Source organism: Phyllopteryx taeniolatus, chromosome 21, assembly GCF_024500385.1.
Source record: "Phyllopteryx taeniolatus isolate TA_2022b chromosome 21, UOR_Ptae_1.2, whole genome shotgun sequence".
In the NCBI taxonomy this organism is placed as follows: domain Eukaryota; kingdom Metazoa; phylum Chordata; class Actinopteri; order Syngnathiformes; family Syngnathidae; genus Phyllopteryx; species Phyllopteryx taeniolatus.
The window spans coordinates 1,614,845-1,635,395 of NC_084522.1; the positions used below are offsets into that span (position 1 = coordinate 1,614,845).

Genomic DNA, 20,551 nt, shown 5'->3' on the forward strand with positions numbered 1-20,551 from the left:
GCCTACTTTTGGTCCACCCTGTGCCTAAAAATATTTGTTGACTTGAGCCATACCAATTATATTCGCACTAATATTAAAAACTCAATTATAACATTTTAAATGGTCGTCCAGTCATGCTTTTATGCACAAAATATCCATTCAATGGGAGCGGGAATGTTCACTGTTGCCATGGCGACAGTCCGTCTGCCTTACGTCATCTCCACACACTTTGCGGCAGTCTTCCCTGGAGCCCCGGGGGAGCGGACCGGGAGAGCCGCCCGCTCAGCTCCGAGTGGCCGGGAAGAGGCTTCTGTTTTGGGCTTACTTGGGGGGGGGAGGGCGCACAGTGAGACGTTCAGTGTCTCTGACCGCAGCGCGTTGCCATGGCTGCCGGTTACCTGGTTACTGTGGAGACCCCCCCACCCCCACAAAATAGCATTTATGTTTAATGAAAATAATTCATACGTTTCCTGTCTCAGTGTACCTTAAGCATGTTGTTGTTTTCCGGGTCCCGTCGCCGCCGCCCCTCCGTACAGTAATGAATGTACAGTGTTCGTCCATTGACAAACGCTGTGAATGAGGTCCATAAATGCAGCACAGGGCCTAACAAAGGAAGCGGGCCCCAGTGCGGCCCTCCCCTCCCCGGTTGGCGCAACGAACCGCACGCTCTCCCGTCCCTTCCCATCATGCAGCGCTCGCGCCTACTCCTCCGCCGAGCCGCCATGTTGTCGGAGTGAAATCCTGGGGCGTCAGAGAGAAGCTGGGGCCCAAATCCGCAACCATCCATCCTCTGCGCCGGTGAGTAGCGCCCGTTAACCGCTCGCGATGCCTCGGCACGCAGCTTAGCCACGCACCGGTGCGGATATTGTCGCCATGACGGGGCGAAAGGAGCGGTTTTTTGTGAGACGTAGCCGACTCGCCTCCCGAGCTTACAGCCTTCACCCCCCACCCCCTTTCCTCCCGTTGTGTCGGTCTTCCGCTCCGGACTGCTCACGGGCCTTTGTTAGCACCCGCGTCACGAGTACCTGTCCGGCCGCGGGGGCCGAGGCACACCGGCAAGAGAAGCCCGGAGCCGGTCGTTTGTTCCGCCGCCACCGCTTGTTACAAAACCCACTTGTTTGGCCACCGGTTCACCGGGGCTGAAAGCGGCGTGGAGTCGGAGGAGGAGGGGGAGGCCGTGTTATTGTTGCTAGACGCCGACAGACCGACAGACCGAGCGAGCATTTCTCTTGCCAGACCCGCTTCTGGCGTGAGTGGTTGCGGTTACGTGCGCATGAAAGCCTCGGTTATTGATTGCCGGTGCCGGTGTGCATTCTGCCTGCTTTTGTTGTGTCATGTCCAACATGGAGGGGGAAAGACAAGCGTGAGTGCCCGGGGAAGCTAACCTGTATTGTCACAACTCGTCAAAGTAGCCGGTGGCGGAGGACATGATAAGGATATAAATGGACCCGGTGGATGCCCCTCCACCATCACCCGGTTCTCGGTGGCGTTCAACCCGGCAATCGTCGCTCGTTTTCGGATGCTGCACGCATGTCATGTCGGTGAATGACCCGAGTGTTGTGGATTTCCGGGTGTTTGTCTACATGCCTCCTCGTCACCGTAGCCGTAACAATACTTGACACTTTCTAACAACGCGCCTCTTGGGAGGCTGTTTTTCACATTTTTGTAGTCTTTGACCATTTTCTTACAGCAGACAAATAGTGTCTTTTGTCAAAAGGGGGTGTGTGTGTCGGAAGACAGCTAACATGCTAATGTAATGCAACGGTATGGCTCAGTGTCCTTAAGGCCCAAATGTCAAACTGGTGATTTTGTTTATTTATTTTTTTATTTTGGGGGGGGGGGATTAAAGAGGATAAGGTAAAGGGGGGGGGGTGTAAAAGACAGATTGGGCCGTGCAAGTTGCATTATTTGGGGGGTTTAACCTGCTCAGTATCCATCTGTTGGGGCTGAGCGCATAATAACAGAAAGTGTACATTGTTATCATTACCAAGGCAGACATTTTGTTTTGGATCTGAACATATTGTGCAGGTGAGTGGCCATAAACTAATGTTCGTAATGGAAGACTGCCAAAATGAAGAGCAGTTTGAAGATGCTTTAAAAGTATATTACCGCAACACATTTTACTACGAAGAAGTGACTGAGTGGGTTGTTAGCTAACTGAAGGCGAGGCTGTGACTCAAAAGCCTTTTTGCAGTAGTGTGCAATTACACCGTGTTATCCTATGCACAGATATTTTATTTATACATTTTATAGTGAATTAGAAGTGCATAAGGGAGTACTCTATTTGAAAACAATTTCCCTCATATTTTGTGTGTGTAAATTGTCATACTGCATTTATCAGGTAGCATTTGGCGAACAGAACAGAACGGAAAAGATAGGGAGTTAAACACTTGGCTCGGCTCATCGTTCAAGTTCGGAGGGTTTCTAAATGAAACGGTTTAAGATGAACTGTGGTTCAAAGAAAATGTTAGATGTTACTATTAGTTTTGAATTGCAATTATCGTTATTGCCGATTTCGCGTCTGAGAGTTGTCGTCGTCGTGGCTTCTCTCATCTGGTGCACGCTACGGTTAATAAACTCATAGAGAAAGTAGCTGTATTTTTTATGTGTATTTTTCATCCAATATTGTTTTTTCTAGTTTGTGTATTTGTATCTAATTTTTGTATTTTTTGTCATATTTTCTTAGTTATGTATTTTTCATTGAACAATTTTGTATTTGTTAAAATGTCTTCATTTTACTCTTAGAAGAAAAGCTGTATTTTCCTCGTTTTTTTAATTTAGTCTTAATTTTTGTTAATATTTTCTGTTATGATAGTTTATATTTGTTTAATATTTATGGACTGTGTTACTCAAACTTCTTAACAGTTAGATTTTTTTTTACATTGTAATATTTTTTAATTGTATTTTTCTTCATATTTGCATTTAAAAATAATTGTTTATAATTAGTGTATTTTTCATGATTTAGTTTTTTTAAGTGCTTCCTACCCAATATTTTAGTAATTTGTTTATTTTTGTCGAATATTTCTTGTATTGACTCTTTTTCATATTATCCGCATTTTTGCCCTGGCTGTTGTTGGATTGTGCATGTGTAACTAATTCATTTCACTCACTCCCATTTAGCATTTAATTCTTTCAGCAACATTGCAATAAAACTAACCGTGATAATTTTGCTCCTGATAATCATGATATTAAATTCTCATCGCATTTCTCCTTGTAGGGGGGGATTTATCACAATGTTGAGCAGCTGTCGTGAAGATTATTGCCTGTTTTAAATGGCCCAATGAAATGCTGAGTTATGCCTGGTAACAAGTGAGAATGTACTTTGATCTGCTTATTAGCTATTCAAATGCGAGTGTTGTGACGGCGTAACGGTTGTTGTTGTCGTTCCTCTTGGCCAGGCTGTGGTGGAATGAGCAGTGTGTGCTGAAGAGGAAAGCAGTGCTCTGGCAGGATTCCTTCAGCCCCCACCATAGAAGTTCGTCTCCCAGCAGCATGCCCGTGGTGCTGAGCAGCGGAGGGCACGACCCCCCGGTCGGGCAGACCCCTCAGGCCGCGCCGCCCAACCAGCAGGTAACGCCGTTCAAAAAAAAAAAAAAAAAGTCACTCACATTCTCTTGACTTTGATAGATGGAAAAATCTGCGATATAGAGACCTTTTTTTTTTTTCAATGTTGTTTTATGCATCCCACATGCTTTAAACACACTTCCAAAAAACATAAACAACATAAATAAAAGGCACTGCTTCCTTTAAAAAAATAACCTTTGTCCCTGAAAATGTAAACAAAATCCTGCATACACTATATATTGGCTACTTCAGGTGGTGGTTTTTTTTTTTTTCCATTAAAAAAAACAACAACACCAAGAGATTAAAACTATGAATTTCATCTAAAGAAAGTCTGGTAGCTTAATGCAAAGTGCCATAGAAGGGCTAACTGGAAATTAGCAAAGATGTTGCAGTAATTCAAAACCTTCAAGCAACCGGTACTTTACCACGGAAGAGAAATGCATCCAAACAGAACATACAAAAAATATTTTCAGGCATACATTTATTCTCTGCTCTGCGGGAACAACAACTTTGAACTGGCGCTCAGTTGGTGACCTTCTCTGCCTATTCTTCTTGCTGTTAATTTCGCTGACTCTCTTCCAGTAGACCTCAGCGCTGCCCGATATGTTGTGGCACAACGCGGTGCCACTACGCTGAACACGTTCAACTCCAAATTCTGCCTTATGCTTAAAACGCAATCGCTTGAAAAGCAGCAGTTTCGCGGGAGGTGACTGTAAATAGCTGGGTAACTCCATGTTGATGCCGCGCTTGTGTACGCCCGCCATTTTGCCCGCTCAGGGTGTGGCAGGTGCCGGACGTTCCCAGGATGACGCCATGGTGGACTACTTCTTCCAGCGGCAGCACGGCGAGCAACCCGGAAAACACCGCTGGCCCACCGGCGACAACATCCATGACAGCCAGGTGCGTGAGCGCTATTATTGCTGCTAGCGGTACGTTTACAATCAACACAACTCAAGTTGGCGCTGGGAGGTTAATTTACTTTATCTGTAATGATCTCAATGTTGTGCGTGTGTGTGCGTGTATCACAAAAAGAAATACCTCCCTCAAGGAAATAGTATGGGCTGTAGCTGTATTGTTTTTCTGTCCAGGCAGACAAGATCAACGACGACATCTCTGTAAAAGACGCAAGTTCGAAACTGTGGATGTTTTACTGTTGCTGATTTTTGTCTTCAGGTGCGCTCCATGGACGAGTTGAACCACGATTTCCAGGCGCTGGCGTTGGAGGGACGCACAATGGGAGAGGTGAGATCAGCACCGCCAAGACTTTGGAAATTATTCCAGTTTTTTTTTTTTTTTTTTTTTTTTTTTAAAGACCAAAGTCATATGCTGCATGTCAGCGGTTCTTTGTGCACCTTGGCCAAACCCTGGCGCACTGCACCAGACTTGACGAACAGGAAAGCCAGCGCTAACGTAAGCGGGCGGAACGTTTCGAAGGGATGTGCGGACCTGGCCTTTTGTTTTTCCAGAATAACAAGATCAAGGAAAGACGAGAAGCCGCCCAGCAGTTTTGGGTTGGCAGCATTAAGCCTAATTTACTCTACTACACTGATTCATTTTTGACTTGATTTAAAATAAATAAAAAAAATTAAGATGCAGAACATTCTTTGTTTTTTTTGTTCAATATTTGTGTACAACTTTCTAATATTTTGGTATTTATTTCTAATATATTTCTATTATTTTATTGTGCATAATATTTTTTACGTTTTTTTAAAATTTATTTTGTAGTTTTTAAAAATAATTTTGTACCATCTTATTTTTGTGTAATAGTCTTTTATAATTTTTTTCTAAATGAAATATTCTAAACTTCTAAACTGTTTTATTTTTGTTGAGTACTTTTGTAGTACTTTTTAATATTTTGTATATTTGTTATCCAACTTTTGTAGGAATTTCTAATATTTTTGTATTTTTAATCCAGTATTTTTGTTGTTTTTGTTCCCCCCCCCCCCCCCCCCCCCCAAATAAGTTTTACTTTTTAGATGTTTTGAACTTTTTAGATGTTTTGAACCTCACGCTTGCATCTGTGCTGTCGAGCGTCAATTTGAACCGTTTTCCCCTCCGGCTCGTTCCCCTGCAGCAGCTGCTCACGGGCAAGAAGTTCTGGGAGACGGACGACTCCGGGAAGGACGGGCCAAAGGGGATCTTCCTGGACCAGTGGAGGGACAGCGCATGGGGGGCCTCAGGTAGAGGAACATTGGGAATTGTATTTTTTTTTTTTCCTTCCCCCCCCCTCAAAAGAATGCTGAGAAACTGCTCGGAGAAGTCTATTTATGGACACCAAAAAAATCAAACGCTGGATTTCAAACGTAAGATCGTCAGATGAGATTTGAAGTTTCTGGCGTGCCACTTAATGTGCAGCACGCCAGCTGTTTCGGGACAGTCCGGCGCCTTTCTTGTGGCGCTTTGGTCCATGACCGAACGCAGGCTGACTCACTTTGTCGTCATTCTCGTTTTCCAAAACGAAAATAAAATAGTGCTTTTTGAAAATATAAATAAACTTTCCTACTGAAGAGATGCAGACCTGACCTTTGAGTCGACAGCCCATGGAACATATGCAGCCGTTGTAAAAAAAACAAACGCAACACTGCAATGGGCCACGGCGACCATCATTGATCTGCTGTGCCAAAAAGTAATAACCATCAAATAATGGGCTTGCTTCTTATCCAGAAGGTTTTTGGATCTTTATGAACATCAGATATGCGCAGCAATAAAAACTGTTTTACAGCAACGCGTTTCATTAAAAGCACACTTTTATGAGACAGATTTAGCACCACAATCATAGATCTATGTTCTTGCAGCCATTGCTTTCTGTTGTAGATCAGCGTAATTTGCTCAAATGGTTCGTCTCCGGCACGAAGCGAATGAAGGCGCCATCGACGTTTTCTAGCCTTACTCGACGTCCCTCCCCTTTCCCGCAGACCACTCGGTGTCCCAGCCAATCATGGTGTCCCGCCGGCCCGGTCAGGGCTTCCACGGCGGCGGCGAAGTGGGCGTGGGCTCCGTCATGTCGCCGCGATCCGAGAGCGGCGGGCTGGGCGTCAGCATGGTGGAGTACGTGCTGTCCTCCTCGCCCGCAGACAAGCTGGACTCTTGCCTGCGGAAAGGACCTTATGTGAGTCTCTTGCATTTTGGATTATTATTATTATTATTATTATTATTATGACTTGCCTTTCGGGCCGTAACTAACGTTTATTTTAATAATTGATTATGGCTGGATTCATCGACTTTAAGGGAAAAACACTTTTTAACTTCCTGCATGAAAATCGCAGATTTTGTAAACTCCAGACCGAAACTTAGAACTGAGAAGGTCTGCAAAAAGTCCCGTTTTCTTGGTTCAACCTTTGCCAATTCCCATGACCTGGATGACTGACAATCTACGCAAACAAGTCCAATTGGTATTGGCAGACTTCGAGTAAAAATCATTGATTTTCATGCCCAGTTATAGTGTAGTGCATACAGCCATTAGCACATTCCTAATACAAATCTTTTTGTTTTATTTTATCAATCATTTTATGCTAGAGTGCACTGTGATGTCACGCAGCCCTCCTTGAGCGGTCCTTGGGGAAAAAAAAAAACAAACCAAAAACTTCGCTTATTATTGACACCCCAGTCAATAAAAGCTGATGACAATTTTTATTTGAACACAACACATTTTGTTTGAGTTACTCGCCTCGCTCGGGTGTTTGTAAATCGTCGGATGTCACGGTAAAGGGCCAGCGGGACGGCGAGGTGGTGGAGGACAAGCGGGAGAAGCCAAAGGTGCCGTTTGAGGCGGAAAAGTTGAAAGAGCTGGCGGAGGCGGAGGCCGACGTCATCAACGACGTCATCAACCCCAACGGGCTGCCCGTGCAGAACGGTCTGGACGTCGACGTCAAAGAGTTCGGGTACGTCCCGCGCCCGCGGCTTCTTCGCCGAGCCAACGTTTGGGGCGTCGGGCGTCAACTTTGTCGTTCCCGCAGCCGCCAGCCGGGCAACATGCAGCCCCCGGGACCCGAGGGGGACCTGCTGGGCGGTCCCGGGGGCGTCGGCGTGGACGGGCTGACGCCCTTGGGAGGCGGCGGCGGCGGCGGGCCCAAACCTCCCGACGACTTCTCGGGCGTCGACCAGGGCGGCGTCGCCATGGACCCGATGGAGTCGGTGATGGAGCCGCTGCAGTTCGACTACAACTCGCAGATGCCCATGGACTCGGCGCCCACTGTGGGACTTTTTGATTACACCAACCAGCAGCAGGTTTTTGTCAAACATATTCATCCTCTCGCTCGTCTATTAACAATAAAAAAATACAATTCACATGTCATATTTGTGTTTTTACTGTAAAAAAATCCTGAAAGTGCAACCAGTTATCCACACATTAGTTACACCGTCATATAGAGATGACACGGTTTGCTGATCGTATTCGTCAGGATGTTTTTATTTGTTCGTAGTTTTGTGGCTCGATTAGTTGAAAGTGCATCTCCGCTGACGTGCACTGCTTGCACGAACAGCACGTCTGCAAACAGAGAGGAGCTACTTGACAAAAGCACAGTTGGTGTTTTGGTCACTTTTGCGACCCCTCGAGCAACTCATTTTTTTCAAAATTTTTTTCGACATGAACCGAATCATTTTGCCGCAGAACCTTTTTTTTTCCTTTTTACCCCAGATAATTTTCTTTTTTGTTTTCCCACTGTTTGTATTTTTCATGTAATATTTTTGTGTTTATACCCCAAAAGTATTGAAAATGGAAATGATTAGCGTCACCTACCAGCCACAATATTAGGTACACCATCACAAAGGGATAAAACGGTTTACTTGTTTACTAGTTTGACCGATTTTTATTATTTATGTATTTGTTGTGTTGATAAATCTGAACTTATTAAGGATAATATTTGCATACATCTTTTAATTTAAGGGACCTTTTTAAGGGAATTTCTTCTTCTTACTTGATTTACGAAGAGACCGTTTTATTTGAAGGCCCAATTGTCCAGCCCTTCTAACATGTGGTTCTTCTGCGCAGCAGCTTTTCCAGAGAAACAACGCTCTCGCCGTGCAGCAGCTCACAGCCGCCCAGCAGCAACAGTACGCCTTGGCGGCGGCGCAGCAGCCGCACATCGGTAAGAAGATGACACTTCCCCCCCCCCCCCAAATGATTCAACAAACAAGAAAATACGACGTCACACACACCGGCCCCTGATGTTATGCCTATGTTGTTATCGCCAGGTCTGGCCCCTGCCTTTGTTCCCAATCCTTACATCATCAGCGCCGCGCCGCCGGGTACGGACCCTTACGCGGCGGGTCTAGCGGCGGCCGCGACTCTCGGTGAGTTTTATCGCTCGCTACGTGCTTCCAAAAGTGAGTTGCCTCACGAATTGTATGGGTGTGTAGGGCCTGCAGTGATGCCTCCTCAGTACTACGGCGTCACGCCCTGGGGCGTGTACCCCGCCAACCTGTTCCAGCAACAGGCAGCCGCCGCCAACAACTCGGCCAATCAGCAGGCGGCAGGCCAGGGTCAGCAGAACCAACAGCAGGTCACTCATCCAGATCTTTCAACTTTTGAAATCCAGTACAGTACAGTTGTATTTCACTTTTAAGTACAATACATTTGAGGTTAATCTTTCAGAAACGGTTTCAAACTTTTGATTTTTTAATTTTTTTATTTTTTTGTGCAATATGGGTTGATGAAATCATTATTTCCGTTCAAATTTGGGTTGCGTCACCGCTGAAGGAAACCATTTAAAAAAAAATTTTTTTTTAAATGCCACTCGTTTTTAGTCATTTGTGAACATTCTTTCCCCCCCCCCCCCCAAGGTGATGCGCGCGGGAGGAAACCAGCGTCCCTTGACACCCAGCCAGGGGCAGCAAGGGCAGCAGAACGAGCAGCTGGTTGCCACGGCGGCCGTCAACTCCGCCCTGGCCTTCGGGCAGGGGCTCGCGGCGGGAGTGCCTGGTGAGTCCACCAGACCGTTTTGTACGGCTTTGTTGCACTCGCTGTAGTGGTCTTGTTTTCCGTAGTTTGCTGACATTTGTCTTGGTCCCCTCCCAGGTTATCCGGTCCTGGCCCCCGCAGCGTACTACGACCAGACGGGCGCCCTGGTGGTCAACACCGGGGCTCGGAGCGGCCCCGTTCGCCTCATGGCCCCCGCGTCCGTCATCATATCGCCTTCTGCGGCGCAAGCAGGTAAAGGACGGATATACAAGTTAACCCTCGGGTTAGTTGTTAAACAAAATGCTATAAAATGTTTTGTCCTCCTCGAAGCGCGACCTGTGAGAGTAATGCACTAAATATGGTTAGATTTTAGTTTTGTTTTCCTGTTTCTGACACTTTGAAAAAAAATCATACCGTTCTTTCTGCTGTCAAACACTGTGGTCATGTCTGCTGAATGCGCTGACATCACGAAAAATGAATGCGGCTCTAGCGACTTTCTTACGCCGACACGTAACTAGCGTACACGTAACTACAGATTTATGCTGGGAAAATATATCGGCTTAAAGCCTCCGGTGGCTGCACTATAACCCACTGGGACGTTACGGGGACAACGAGGCGCTCTAAAGCGGCCACGCTAGCTCCAAGCGCCGGTCCGCAACGCTGGCTCTCAAGTCGGACTTTAAAACCGAACCAAAAAAAACATTCCCCCTTCATGCGCTTCCGCTTTTCTCTGTATTACAACAACAAGGCACTCTAAATGGACCATGTCGGCCAAAGCCCCGGTGCACGTAATATATTTCGAAACGAGACTCTGAATTCACGTCACTGAAGGCAGTCTTCACAGGGAGTTTTCTCCTCCTTTAAGTATGACCTGCAAGCGGGATTAGATGAAATATTGATTGAAATGATTGATGGAAGTTAATCATTTGATGAAGGCAATGTTTATTGGGATTTTTTTTTAGGAGCCAGAAATATTATAGCTGCGTGTGGGGAAACAAATATGGACGTTTGTTCTCTCCTACGCTCTAGTCGCAGCGGCGGCGGCCTCGGCGGGCGGCGCCAACGGGGGCCTCGGCGGCGGCGCCAACGGCCCCTTCCGCGCCATGACGTCCCAGCAGCCCCAGCAGCAGGGCGGCCCTCTGGGCGGCAGCTCCTTCTACGGCTCGTCCTCGCTCAGCTCGTCCTCGCAGAGCTCCTCGCTCTTCTCGCAGGGCTCCGGCCAGCCCGGCCCGGGCTCGGCTTCCCTGGGCTTCAGCCAGCAAGCCTCCTCGTCCCTCGGCGCCACGCTCGGGGCCACTTTGGGAGGCTTCGGTACTGCAGGTAGGAATAGTTTTCGTATGTAGTAGTAGGGTTTTGTGTGTAATTCATTTCGCTTTTGTCACACAATCACAACATACTATATATAAAATATAGAATAGTTGTCCGAAAAGGGCTTTGGCTGAAGCAAACCTTATTAATGCCGAAGGTGTTTTTCACTTTTCACTCCCACCTTTTTTCGCTTTCCTTCTTTTCATGACAGCAAGTGTGAATTTGTACAACAAAGTGCATTTTTTTTTTTTAGAAAATATGCATTGTCACATCAGTTTGTGCTTGTGTTATTTTGGCTGGTATGCTAGCTAACACCATTGATGAGCCTTGTGAAGGCGGTTTGTTTGTGTTTGAATGATTTAACTATTGAATACAGTTATTTATGTCACATGGTTTCGTGGTTGTGTACATGCAAGATCATGGCGTAGGTACTTTATGATCCTATTTTAAGTGCTTAGCTGCCATCTTGCGGCATCTATACACAAAAACCTCTTATTCGTGGATGTTTTTGGGATGTGGGAGGAAACCGGATTGCCCGGAGAAAAGCCACGCCGGCACAGGGAGAACATGCAAACTCCACACAGGCGGGGCCGGGGATTGAACCCCGGTCCTCAGAACTGTGAGACAGATGTGCTAACCAGTCCCCACCGTGCCGGGGAAACTAACATATTTATTATAAAGTTATTTAGTGATAGGGCAAGCAGTTCAATGCTCTTCCACAAGATGGCAGAAAATAGCCTAACCTGTAGATTCACTGTTTGGCAGTGGCCTGTGAGTTTTAAATTTTTTTAAATGTAAAATATGTTCCTTTTTATGGTGGGTCGTATTGACCAATGAACACGTTTGGTGTCTCTGGAAACTTGTCTTTCTAATATTAAATATGCAATTTTCAGAAAGCGAGGCATTGAAATGTAGCTTTTATTTATTGATTGATATTTTTTTTAGTTCTCGAACGGTGAACCTGCATTCTAACAACAGGAAGGCTAACAGGGCCGTTATTATTGTTGTCTCTGCCTCCCTCTAGTGGCCAACTCCAGCGGCGGCAGCGGATCACGCCGCGACTCCTTGACGGGCAACAGCGAGCTGTACAAGCGCACGCCCTCCAGCCTCACGCCCATCGGCCACGGCGGCTTCTACAACGGCACGCTGGGCTTCAGCCCCTCGCCCGGCCCGGTGGGCATGCCGCTGCCCAACCAGGGCCCGTCCCACTCGCTCACCCCGCCGCCCTCGCTCTCCAACCACAGCTCCTCGTCCAACCTCAACCTGGGTAAGCGGGCATCCCGGGTGTTCCCGAGGGGTACGGCAGGGGTTCTGAAGCTTTGTGGGTGGACTCGAGTTTACCCGTGTAGCCGATGCCCCCTTCGCAGGGGGCCTGACCAACGGGAGCGGGCGCTTCATCTCGGCCGCCCCGGGCGCCGAGGCCAAGTACCGCAGCGCCGCCAGCTCGGGCTCGTCGCTCTTCTCTCCCAGCAGCCAGCTGTTCCCGTCGTCGCGGCTACGCTACGGCATGTCGGACGTGATGCCGTCGGGACGTAGCCGCCTGCTGGAGGACTTCCGCAACAACCGCTACCCCAACCTGCAGCTGCGTGACATCGCGGGGCACATCATGGAGTTCAGCCAGGACCAGCACGGCAGCAGGTGAGCACGTTAGCGACATTAGTAGCGTAACATTAATATTTCAGTACGAAATTATTTTATGGCTAGTACAAATACATTAGGTGTGCCTGTTGATTTTGACCGATTCGAATGTCTATTTGGATGACCGCATAGCTTTTAGGACTCATGTTGGTAGCATGGCGTTATTTCTGGACGTTGACGAAATGTAGCCCCCCAAACAAAAACAAAAACTGCAACCAGGACTTAACCGGGTGGCTATAGACGGGTTTCAAATAATCAAATTGGATTTTTCATTTGTTGGACAATGTTTCGTCTTTGTTTCGGAACAGTACGGGGACTAATGATTCGCTCGTCATTCGTTACTGTCAATGCGAATATTAATTGGGCATTTAGATGGCGAGACTGATCTCTACTAAGTCGTATTGTTGTTCTTTGATTCGGTTAAATTCGAATGTTAAAATTCTGATTTGGGGATTCGTTTTTTTTCATGGGGACCCGCGAATCAATTCGAATCACCAGTGAGTCGTTCGTACCGCTATTAATATTCCGTCGAGTTGGTCGGCCATTAGCATGATGCTAAACTAAGTCGTCGCGGTCTTGCGCAGGTTCATCCAGCTGAAGTTGGAGCGAGCCAGTCCGGCCGAGCGCCAGCTCGTCTTCAGCGAAATCCTGCAGGCCGCCTACCAGCTCATGGTGGACGTCTTCGGCAACTACGTCATCCAGAAGTTCTTCGAGGTACGTCTCAGTGCGGTTCGGGTTGAATTTTTGTATCACGGCATAAGATTTAAACTGGATTTTCTTTTTGTGAAGTTCGGCAGTCTGGATCAGAAGCTGGCGCTGGCCGAGCGTATCCGCGGCCACGTGCTGTCGCTGGCGCTGCAGATGTACGGCTGCCGAGTCATCCAGAAGGCGCTGGAGTTCATCCCGTCCGATCAGCAGGTCATCGTGAGTACGCCGCTCTCTCGCGCGCTCGCTGCTGCGCTTTCTTTTGCCAGGCAGCACGGCGGCCTCGCGGTTAGTACATCTGAAAATAAATGACAAAAAAACGATGACGTGAGTGAGTGCACGTGTAATTTTAGACTTATTTGCTTCCGTTTTAGTACCTTGCATCACTGCTGGGTTCATATATTTAATATGCCATGTCAATAAAAAAAATGCCGAATATTCTATGCATATACAGTGAATACAGAAAGTATTCATAGCGCTTGACATTTTTTCCAATTTTATGTTACATCCTTGTCCCAAAATGCAACTGAGTTGTGAATGCTTGTTGTGTACATGGTTTGTAATACATTTGCACAGAAGAAAATCACAAAATGTTTCCATTACGGGGTGTTGTGTAAAGAACTTTGACGGGGAGCAGTCACACAATTGAATACAACGTGAAGAATTAAACCGTATGTGCATCATGATTAATTGCAGCTCATTCTGCTGTGCGAATTGGCCACCGGGGGCAGTATAATACAATTATGCAAACATGAAGAAGAGTTGCTTCAGCACGTGACTCAGTAAACTGCAGCGTTGTTGGTTAAATAACAGACACTAGAGTAGCAGTTTGGGATTTTTGTGCTACTTTACTGATAGCGCTAATCTGTAACGATCGGTGCCAAAATAGAGTGTGTGTGTGTGTGCGCGTGCGCGTGTGTGTGTTTAAACATCGCAGGCTTCCCTTTTTTTCAAAAGGTGACTCATTCCATTTTCAGGCCAAAACCCGTTAGGGCGTGTTTGAGACGTATTTGCTCACAAGTTGTTTTCTCCAAGGCGACTGTTGAACGCGCACGGCTATTTGTTGGCCACACTTAAGCCCCTGTTTAAAAAAAAAAAAAAAAAAAAAAAAAAAAAGGAAAGAAACTGCTTGGAGGCACAATTGAGTTTTTCTGACAAACGATGACTGTTCTTCTTGGTCCCCGGCCGGCAGAGCGAGATGGTGCGCGAGCTGGACGGCCACGTGCTCAAGTGCGTGAAGGACCAGAACGGAAACCACGTGGTGCAGAAGTGCATCGAGTGTGTGCAGCCGCACGCGCTGCACTTCATCATCGACGCCTTCAAGGGACAGGTACGGGGTGCGCGCACGAGTCCTGTGTCGCCATGGCAACGCAGACCACCGCAACTTGTTGCCATCTTCTATTCATTTGCAAAGTGTGGTTTTAGCATGAATGCTAAAAAGAAGCAGTTCATGCGAATGTTGCAGATGTCTACCCTCGTGTGTGTGTGTGTGTGTGGGGGGGGGGGGGGGGGGGGAGTCTCTTGGGCGTGTGCATGTGTTTGTCAAAACTGTGTGTCTTTCGGGCTTGTGTCTGTTGGGTTTGCGTGTATCTTTTGGGTTAACGTGTGTGTGTGTGTCTGTAGCGTGAACAATTGCGTTTTCACCTTCCCCGTGGCGGTGTGCAGGGCGGGGCAACATTAAGCCTCTCTTAGTAATCAGGTCCAAAAGTGCATTTGCACCAAAACACACGCACACAAAAAAAAGTGTTCCTATTTATCAGGGGGGGAAACACTACTTCCTCCTGTCTCCAGGATTTTGCCACCAAATATTGTTACAAATTATTATTGTATTATTGGGGGGTGGTCCAAACGTTTTAGGTTGTTTTTCCTCTATTTACCAGAAAACAATACATTTTCATTAAATGACAAGTTTCACTCCATCCATCCATTTTCCGTACCGCTTCTCCTCACGCGGGGCACAGGCGTGCTGGAGCCCATCCCAGCTATCTTCGGGGAGGAGGCGGGGCACGCCCTGAACCCGTCGCCAGCCAATCGCAGGGCACACACAAACAACCCTGCACGCATTCACACCTCAGGGCAATTTCGAGTATTCAATCAACCTACCATGCATGTTTTTTTTTTTTTTTGGGGATGAGGCAGGAAAGCGGAGTGCCCGGAGAAAAGCCACGCAGGCACGGGGAGAACATGCAAACGGCACACGGGCGGGGCCGGGATTTGAACCCCGGTCCTCAGCGCTGTGGGGCAGATGCGTTTTAGCATATGTTATAAAAATACATCTCAAACACTAGTTGGTGTAAGTGTGGCTGGCCGGCTAAACTGTGCGTGACTGCGTGCGTATATTGTGTGTAACCTGTGTGCGTATCTTGCGCGTCAGGTGTTCGCGTTGTCCACTCACCCGTACGGCTGCCGAGTGATCCAGCGCATCCTGGAGCACTGCCTGCCCGAGCAGACGCTGCCCATCCTGGAGGAGCTCCACCAGCACACCGAGCAGCTCGTGCAGGTCGGCGAGCACCTTCGCTGCTCCGCAGAAAAAAAAAAAGAGCATTGATTTGTTATTGGCTGCCACTATACGTCACTGGCGTAGGTAGTTGAACATTATTTGGAGTCAACAAATATTTTTCGCACTATTCGGAAAATTGAATAATGGCCTATTGCAGTGCTTCTCACAACTTTTTACCCAAAGTCGAAAAATATTTGGCTCGCCAAGTAAGCACCATAATGACCGACATGAAGTACAGTAGCTAGTGGGCCTAAGTGTTCATCAAAAAAAAAACGAGCCAGAGGTTTTATTCCTAAAAATGTGTGATATTATTGTAAGCTATTGTAACATTCAGTTTGAACATCAACCTTGTGCTTGAATATAGGAAAAAAAAACAAAAAAAAACAACAACAACCTGGGATTAAATTATTCCATTCAAAAGTACTGAGTATAAAAGTTACATCAAAATTGTACATAAATGAGTGTTTGTAAACCAACAGTTTTAAAAGCGGAAATGCAAAATATTGCTGTCGGGCGTAATCCTCGCATCTCCCAAACCATTATTGGTCAAAAGACTTAGAAAAATCTTTTTATTTATTTATTTTTTTGTTTTTGTTTTTTAATTGTTTGTATTTTTTTTAAGTTATTCAACATTTTAGTGTTTTTTTGTTTTTTGTTCACATACTGATTGTACTGTAAAAAATAAACCCATGTAGCGACTGACCAATTGTATGAGTTTGTGGGGAAAACCGTCAGACAGCGACAAAACGGTTCTTAACGCAACAATCTTAACAATAACAACATGCTCAGTTTGAGTGTTTCATTCAGTCATTCTTTCGTATCCCATTTTAGAATCACTCGTCTATTCCTTATATCTACGTGTGTGTGTGTGTTTTCACAGGACCAGTACGGCAACTACGTGATCCAGCACGTGTTGGAGCACGGCCGCGCCGAAGATAAGAGCAAGATCGTGGCCGAGATCAGAGGGAACGTGCTGGGACTCAGCCAGCACAAGTTTGCCAGGTAGCGCAAGACCATCGCAACGGCACCATTGCCTTTGCACACGCGCACTACTAAAAGCAGGATAGTAGCGCGAGCGTGCGCCCGCGACCATTGCGTTTCCCGGTACTCTGTTCGTGTTTTGACGTGCGCCTCGAAGGGGGCGTGGCCTCGTGAGCGGCGTCAGGAGCTCAGGCTTGAGCTCGGGTCGGCCGTTTGCCTCGCGCTAACATCTGCTCCTTGCGAGTGCGCTCATTTTGCATTTGTGTTTGGCTGCTCGTCCCGTTCAATAAATGACTGACGGCTCTCCGGTGTGAAAGATGCTAGGCTTTGTAATTGTTCACAATGTCGAATGTTGATAAACTTGCATATATATATATTTAGATTTATACGTTACCTTTGCATTATCATGGAGAGGGGGTTTTCGTGTACGTCTGTGCATATCAAGGTCTTTCAGTGGCGTACCAACCTTTTAAAAGCCGGTCCGGCCTTGTTAATTCACGTTTGTCTTCCTATTGCAGTAACGTGGTGGAGAAGTGCGTGACGCACGCGTCTCGGGCGGAGCGAGCGGTGCTGATCGACGAGGTGTGCAGCCTGACGGAGGGCCCCCACAGTGCCTTATACACCATGATGAAGGACCAGTACGCCAACTACGTTGTGCAGAAGATGATCGACGTGGCCGAGCCCACCCAGCGCAAGATCGTCATGCACAAGGTGTGTGGGTAGTTAATGTCTAGTGCCTGTGCTGTACAATGTGATTGCAGAACGTCAGGAAAAGCCTACTGGAACATCTGAACTTTATTTGGCGTCAATCAGAGGCACTTTAAATGATGGCAAGTGTGTGCTGACTGCCTTTTAACACAAGTTTGACTGTGATGGGTTCGTTCTCACCACAGCAACATCCCCAGTTATGAGGGTGTGCATACTTATGCAACAACATTGTCTCAGTCATTATTTACGTCCTTAAAGATTTTCTTTTAAAGTGAGTTGGACACGTTGTGGATCACATCAATGTTGGAAAAAGTTTTGAACTTATTATTTTGTTCATTTTTATTTTTTTTTTATCACAAAAACCCGGCATTTGAACAAGGGTGTGTAGACTTTTTATAGCCATTTTTTATGTTTGTGTACATGTCGTCAGTCAGCACATTGATGTTAACTTCAAACATTTACTGAGCGTCACAAGTGCGAGAAATCCAGTTCGGTGGTCGCCGGTGTCAGGGTTTCCAAGGCAACCGCGTAGGGGACAACTGGCTCGTTCGTGTGCAAATAAGGACGCATTAATGAGTCTGAAAACATACAGCTGTTTAAAAACAAATAAACAAAAAAGGTTTTATGTTCAGAGGGAAGCAAATGAGCTCCGAAATTTTGTATTGGACTTTATTTGTAAAGAAAGAAAAAAGCATGAAACTCCAGTTGTTAAAAAAAAAAAAAAATAATAATAATTAATAATCAAGATGACCAAAAAAATGATTTTATATTTGGGAGAATGTTTTTTATTATAAATGAAATAATAAAAAAAATTGCTTCCATTCAAAGAAAGACAAATATATTTTTTTTAATCCCAGAGAGCGCAATATATTTTTAATGGTTAATCCATCCATTTTCAGGGCCGCGGGAATGCTTAATCCAAAAGACGAAAAGGAATTGTCGATCAAAAAGAAATATTGAAAAATGTATATTTTCAATTGTTGTCATCAGATGACAAAAACAACAAGAAAAAAGACATTTTAATTCAGACCAAATGTGTTTCAAAAATAGTTTTAATAGGGAAGATGATTTAAAAATGAAAAAAAAATAAAAAAAAAATCTGAATGATGATTGAACAGTGGGGGGAGTTTTTATATTTACTTTTTGGTGGTTATAAAATGGAGTTGGTTTGTTTGGTGTGCCACTATATTTTTCTCAGCAGTTAAATCACATTTGAATTGGATTTTTAGATGTACAATTTAGTATTTACATTTCCTTTTTTGTGCCTTTTCTGGAAGCGTCTTTCATCTCATTAGCTGCAAAGCCTTCTGGCCACAGCGAAGGGGAGAAAAAAAAAAAAAAAAAAAAAAAAAAAGTCCATTTTGTTTATTTTTATCACAGTGATTCTCCAAATGCGGTACGTATACATTTTGCTACAGTTCAGTTGTATTGAACTTTGAAGTACAGCACATTTGCATTGAATCGTTTTGAATGATTTCCAAACATTTATTGAGGTGCAACGTTTTAATTTCATTTTTATTTTCTGCGCAATACGTTTCCAGCGAGTCATTCAGGTCTGTTTGGAGTTGTCACTACTTTTCTATGCAACTGTGTCCCAATGTGACTTCCAGATCCGGCCCCACATCTCCACGCTGCGCAAGTACACGTACGGCAAACACATCCTGGCCAAGCTGGAGAAGTACTACATGAAGAACGGCGTGGACCTGGGCCCCCTGTGCGGGCCCCCCAACGGCATCATGTAACCCCCCCCCCCAAATTAAGGTCGTAAGCCCTTTCCCAATCCTTCAGTTTCCATGACAACCCTTTCAATCTGCCCACCCCAGCCTGGAGGCCTGCTGAACTTGTGCAGGTGTTACCCCGCCCCCGACGTTATTTTTTGTTTGTTTGTTTCATATTTCACTTTGGCCCCCTCCCACTCTCGAAAATGACTATTTTATTTGTCAGCCAATGGTAGACGAACGAGTACACACACACGCGAGCTAACCAGCCGACACGTCATTTAGCATGGGAGTTTTCTGGTCTTGCTTCTATAAATATAACATGTATACTTGGTGTAGAATCTTTGCATATACAGTACATATGAATATATATATATATACATATATATATATATAAATATATATATAAAAACTTTGTAGGTTTTTTCTGGTTTTTGATGTCGACTGTATCTATAATGTATCCTAGTAGTGACCACGCATACTTCTGACTGTATACTTGTACATTTGTAAACCCTTGTAATGTAAAAGTGCTTTACTGCCCTTTTTTTGGTATGATTATAATAATGATGATGAGGAAAAAAAACTTAGGGGGGAAAAAAAATCTTTACCTGTGCATTTCAGTGTATATTCTCACTTTCTTGGTTTGTGACATGAGTTGTATATTGTAAATTGTAATATCAAGTTTTGCTTTTTGTCCCCCCCCCCCCCATCTCTCTCTCTCTCTCCCCCTCTCTCTCAAAAAGCCCTTTCTGTATCTATATGGCGTAGTACTTGTACAAAAAAAACAAACAAAAAAAAAACATTCGCACCACACTTGGTTTTATCAGCTTAACTTTAAAAAAAAAAAAAAAAAAAATCTCCCACTGACTTCCTTCAGTTGTCTTTATTTTTTTTTTAAGATCTTTTTATAGAAAAGCTTCACTTTTGATGGGAGTGAACATGGCTTGTACAGAGGAGATTCTTGTTGGAATTTTTGTTTTGTTTTGTTTGTAATTTTCTGGTTCTGTAAGTGCTGTATCATAATGTCTTTTTTTTTTTTTTTTTTTTTTTTTTTTTTTTTTTTTTTGGCGTGAGAAGAGAGGCAGCCATTTTTTTGGGGTGAAGATTAAAAAAAAAAATACCGCCTTGTGTATATTTACTACTACGAGCACACCTTGTAACCATATGTGTATAGTTAACAGAAACCTGTGTATGCTTACTTGCCTGGGCAACTATTTTTTGTAACTCCTGTTGTAGATTGTCTCTAAACAATTGTGTGATCTTTATTTTGAAACCAAACGGAAGAAAAAAAAAAAAGAAAATCCCCCCCAAAAATTGAAAATTTCAACTCGTGTCTGTGTGTCATTGTTTTTTTTTTTTTTTTTTTTTACTTGGTTTAACGCCTCGCCTTGAATTAATTGGCCTTGTTATTTTTACCTCAAGATGAGTTCAGGCATGAGTAATCGATCACAGATGCTTGAGAGACTCCGAGCTTTCTTTGTATTAAAGCGTAATTGGAGTAAAATAGGGCAAAACAAAGCAGCGTCTGTTCAGCATCGCAATGCCATATGC

At 45.2% G+C, this 20,551-nt stretch overlaps 1 protein-coding gene across 10 annotated transcripts; it reads left to right on the forward strand.

Annotated features, from left to right (window-relative positions):
• Positions 1-632: 632 nt before the first annotated feature.
• pum1 (pumilio RNA-binding family member 1) lies at positions 633-20,327 on the forward strand. Of its 10 annotated transcripts, none has more exons than XM_061759606.1 (24): positions 644-777; positions 3,197-3,281; positions 3,378-3,549; positions 4,321-4,443; positions 4,717-4,785; positions 5,618-5,723; positions 6,459-6,652; positions 7,252-7,424; positions 7,500-7,770; positions 8,534-8,630; positions 8,737-8,835; positions 8,902-9,044; positions 9,325-9,463; positions 9,560-9,694; positions 10,472-10,762; positions 11,775-12,017; positions 12,100-12,388; positions 12,973-13,102; positions 13,178-13,312; positions 14,286-14,423; positions 15,468-15,593; positions 16,474-16,595; positions 17,093-17,285; positions 18,893-20,327. In XM_061759606.1, exons 2-24 carry the CDS (start codon positions 3,265-3,267, stop codon positions 19,022-19,024), a joined length of 3,537 nt encoding a protein of 1,178 aa, XP_061615590.1. In that variant the 5' UTR covers positions 644-777; positions 3,197-3,264; the 3' UTR covers positions 19,025-20,327. The 10 variants fall into 10 exon arrangements, with proteins under 10 accessions (XP_061615598.1, XP_061615590.1, XP_061615596.1 ...); XM_061759612.1 differs by having other exon boundaries at positions 12,118-12,388; XM_061759608.1 differs by having other exon boundaries at positions 8,537-8,630.
• Positions 20,328-20,551: the final 224 nt, after the last annotated feature.